This window comes from Pterocles gutturalis, unplaced genomic scaffold, assembly GCF_000699245.1.
Source record: "Pterocles gutturalis isolate BGI_N339 unplaced genomic scaffold, ASM69924v1 scaffold41253, whole genome shotgun sequence".
In the NCBI taxonomy this organism is placed as follows: Eukaryota; Metazoa; Chordata; class Aves; order Pterocliformes; family Pteroclidae; genus Pterocles; species Pterocles gutturalis.
The window spans coordinates 306-3,912 of NW_010121916.1; the positions used below are offsets into that span (position 1 = coordinate 306).

General features: G+C 57.1%; 1 protein-coding gene across 1 annotated transcript in view; it reads right to left on the minus strand.

The window, feature by feature from the left end:
* Nucleotides 1-1,881: 1,881 nt before the first annotated feature.
* Nucleotides 1,882-3,607, minus strand: part of SLC38A7 (solute carrier family 38, member 7) — a 4,022-nt gene continuing 2,296 nt past the window's right edge. Inside the window, exons 6-10 of the mRNA XM_010077378.1 lie at nt 3,231-3,345; nt 2,658-2,805; nt 2,374-2,573; nt 2,060-2,114; nt 1,882-1,984 (exon numbers count right to left, since the gene is read on the minus strand). Of these exons, the coding sequence (XP_010075680.1) occupies nt 1,882-1,984; nt 2,060-2,114; nt 2,374-2,573; nt 2,658-2,805; nt 3,231-3,345 (621 nt within the window). The remainder of the gene's footprint in view (nt 1,985-2,059; nt 2,115-2,373; nt 2,574-2,657; nt 2,806-3,230; nt 3,346-3,607) is intronic.

Below are 3,607 nucleotides of genomic sequence, written 5' to 3' on the forward strand. Positions count from 1 at the left end.
ACATGGCTTCATTCCTGCATCCCACCCGGGAGCACTTTCCCCCTCTGGCCCCACAGAAACCACCTCATGCCCGGCAGGTGCACGCACCACAACGTCAAGTTTATTGAGTCGAAGTCCCTCCACTTTCTGCACATAGAAAACACATTTAAAAAGGCCGGTGTTTTGTAAACAGTCAGGGGAGCGGTAAGGCAAACAGAGAAATGGCCACAGCACCTCTGTACCCCCCCGCCCTCAGCCAGGGGGACTGGGGGAGCCCAGACACTCCCCGAGTGACAACCAAAGACATGGGACACCGTGTCTGGTTCTGCTTCAGCTGTGGGACCTTGGGGAAAACCAGAGCCATAAAAGCCACCAGGTACCAACCCCCTCTCCATCTTGATGGGGGACAAGAACCAAAAGGCATCTTGGCATTGGCATCTGCTGAGCCTCCAGCATCTCTGCTGGGTTCTGTGAGAGGCAGCTCAGTGCTGTCCACATCCCCGAGGAGCGGTCTGCAGGGCTCAAGGGTGCTGGGGGGGGCACATTCTGCCTCATGCCAAGGGGTCCCCCAAGCCCCAGTGCCTGCACGGAGGTTGGAGGCACCTTGGGGGAGGCAGGAGGGATGTGCCTTCACAGAATCCCGCAAAACATTCACACTGTGCTTGGGGCTTTTCTTCCTCCTCCTCCAAGTGTGTCTCTCCATCTCATCCTGAGGAGCGGTGGGGAGGTCCACATCAGGAGGAGCAAAGTCAGGTTTTGCACAAAGCTGGGCTGGGCTCTCATCGCAGATACAGCAGTAGATACACATACATTCCTCCCTCCCATAGGGTTTTAGAAGCCAAACAAGGAACAAGGGAACTCAAAGACTGACCAAGAGCAGTTTGCTGTTGAGTTTTAACTCCCCCAACCGAATCTGCAGCTGGGGGAACCCAGCGAAAGCAGAAGTGAAACCATCATCCATCCAGACAGGCAACGGAGGGACAGTCCAGAGCAACACCAGCCACAGAGAGTGTAAACAACCAAGGAAACAATATAAACTGTATTAATGCTGACTGCTTTATCCCCAAAGCATCCCTTAAAACCTACATTTGGCCCAGTCCCATTCCCTGGATACCTCCTGGAAGAACAGGATTTGAAATATGGAGAAGAGCCTTGCTCTAGCATAGTGTCTCCAGAAGGTTGATGCAACCACAGCACCTTCTCTAGTGAGTGACCAAAACATTGAACCAGCATGAATCCACCCTGGGGTGGTCCTGATCCTCAAAAAACAACAAAAAAAAATCAGGCTGACGGTGACGGGTCCCACTTTGTAACAGAAAGTGCAGCTCAGGCAGAGGGAGGTGTATGAGTAAGGGCAGAAGACCGGCAAGATGAGCCATGGGAAAGCAGAGTTCAAACCAAACACTGACACAGAATAGGACTATGGGGATGTCGCCCTGTCTGATAAACACAATTACTAGTTCCCTTTATGCAAGACACACTGTCTCCCTCCAACTTAGGGAGAAGGAGGAGTTGAAGCTGTGGAGAGGAGCTCCCCCAGCCCAGGGGCACACAGCTGAGCACCGCGTGCCTTCGTAAACCCCAGCCATGACCCCCTCGGTGATGTCTCAGGTAGTGATGTCTACCCAGGGGGGCAGAAAGGGCTGGACCTGGACTCCAGGTCCCCTTGTAGTGATGCTCTGGCTTCACCAGGGAGTCAGGGCTGAAAGGACAAGCCTGACTGCCTGGTGCATTAAGACAATGAGATACAAACCACTGCAGGGCTCTTTCAGCCAAGCCCCAGGTTACAACACTCCTCTTGGATCTTCCCAGCACACCAATGGGTTTTCTCTCTGCTTCCCTTTGATCCTGGGGGAAGTCTGCATCCCCTCAGCAGCAGCGCGGTCCAGCCGGGAGAAGGAGTCAGGCTGTGAGATCCACGAAGATGGCGTTGGCAGTGGTCTGTCCGAAGATGAAGGCTCCGAGGGTGACCATGAACACCCCGTAGCTGACCTGGGCCCACCAGCTGTGTGTACAGGAGGACAGGGCATGTTTAGAGGGGACCTTCCCACCGGCATGCGCAGAAAAAAAATTCGGTTACCTGATTGCCCTGGTTTCTTGGATCTCAGAGAGCTTGGCTTGAATCAGGCAGAGCCCTGAAAGGCAGGGGAGGCAAATTAGACCCAGATGAGGACAGTCTGCTGAGGACTGAGCAGACACGCCACCAGCCAGGGAGCCACACTCCCCGTTACAGAGCAGAGAGACCAGTCACAACAGTTGGGCTGCCGGCCAACCTCACGCCACGCTTTTGTCCTTCTCTAAAGACCTGGTTCCTGCGCCCCCATCCCGCCCCCTCTCTCTTCGAGACATGAGGCCAAGAGACCTCCAGCCCCTGAGCAGCCCAGGATGCCCCACCTGGGAAGACGAAGATGAAGCAGGCGGCCAAGCCCCCGATGACAGAGATGACTTTGCCGATGTCGGGGATGAAGAGAGCCAGGAGGAGGGTCAGGAGGAACCAGCTGATGGTCTGAAGCACGCGCCTCCTCCGCTCCCGAACCACATCCTCCTCCACCGTCACCCCAGTGTAGCGGAGCCAGAGACCCTCCAAGACAGCCCTGCGGACATAGACCCAGGGCAGGGGGGTTTCCCCGCACTGCCCCTCCTGCCCACGCCAGCCCTGGCCTCCTCCCAGTGCTCACCGGCCGCAGAAGTGCAGGATGGGGTAGGATGTCAGTACGCAGAGGATGATGAAGGCTCGGGCGAGGGCAACAGGGATGTCGTTGGAGGGGTAGGACAGCAAGACATCCTGCTCCACACCGGCCCCAAAGGTCAGGAAGCCACAGACGCCTGCCGGGAAGGGAGCAGTCAGCAGGGGACAGGGACAAGCCTCCTGCGCATGTGTTTGAGGGACCGGACTTGGATGGACATGGCTCAGACGCAGAGGATGATGAAGGCTCGGGCGAGGGCAACAGGGATGTCGTTGGAGGGGTAGGACAGCAAGACATCCTGCTCCACACCGGCCCCAAAGGTCAGGAAGCCACAGACGCCTGCCGGGAAGGGAGCAGTCAGCAGGGGACAGGGACAAGCCTCCTGCGCATGTGTTTGAGGGACCGGACTTGGATGGACATGGCTCAGAGCACATCACAGGGGAGTTAGATGGGCTCCCCTCCCTTCCTGCTCTGTCCCTCTGCTCACCAGAAGGTCCCTGCCCTCCAGAACCTCCCAGATCCTCTAAGGACCATGTCACACTCACATGGGATCCCCTCACTCACCAGTGCCTGTGTAGACGAAGAGAGCGATCACCATGGCCGCCGTCACCACCGCCCCCCAGGTCTTCACCTCTGGCTGCTTCATGCTGTTAAAGACGGGCACGCTGCTCACGTGGCACTGCCGGGGACACGGAGAGAGAGCAAGGATACATGATGGGCTGAGCTGGAGTCACGTGGAGCCCCACGGGGTCTCACGTGTGCCATCCCCAGGTGTGTTGTGATATCATGATTCCCCCCAGGTTTGTCACTGGAGAAGAAAAGGGGAGGACAGGCTGCCCTGGCTGTCCCAGCTGGGCTCAAATTGATCTGTCTCCCTCCAGGGGTGGTGAGATGTCAAACTGGCTTCAGCCCTCTCGCCATGGGGAGGGTTTTCCCTGAAC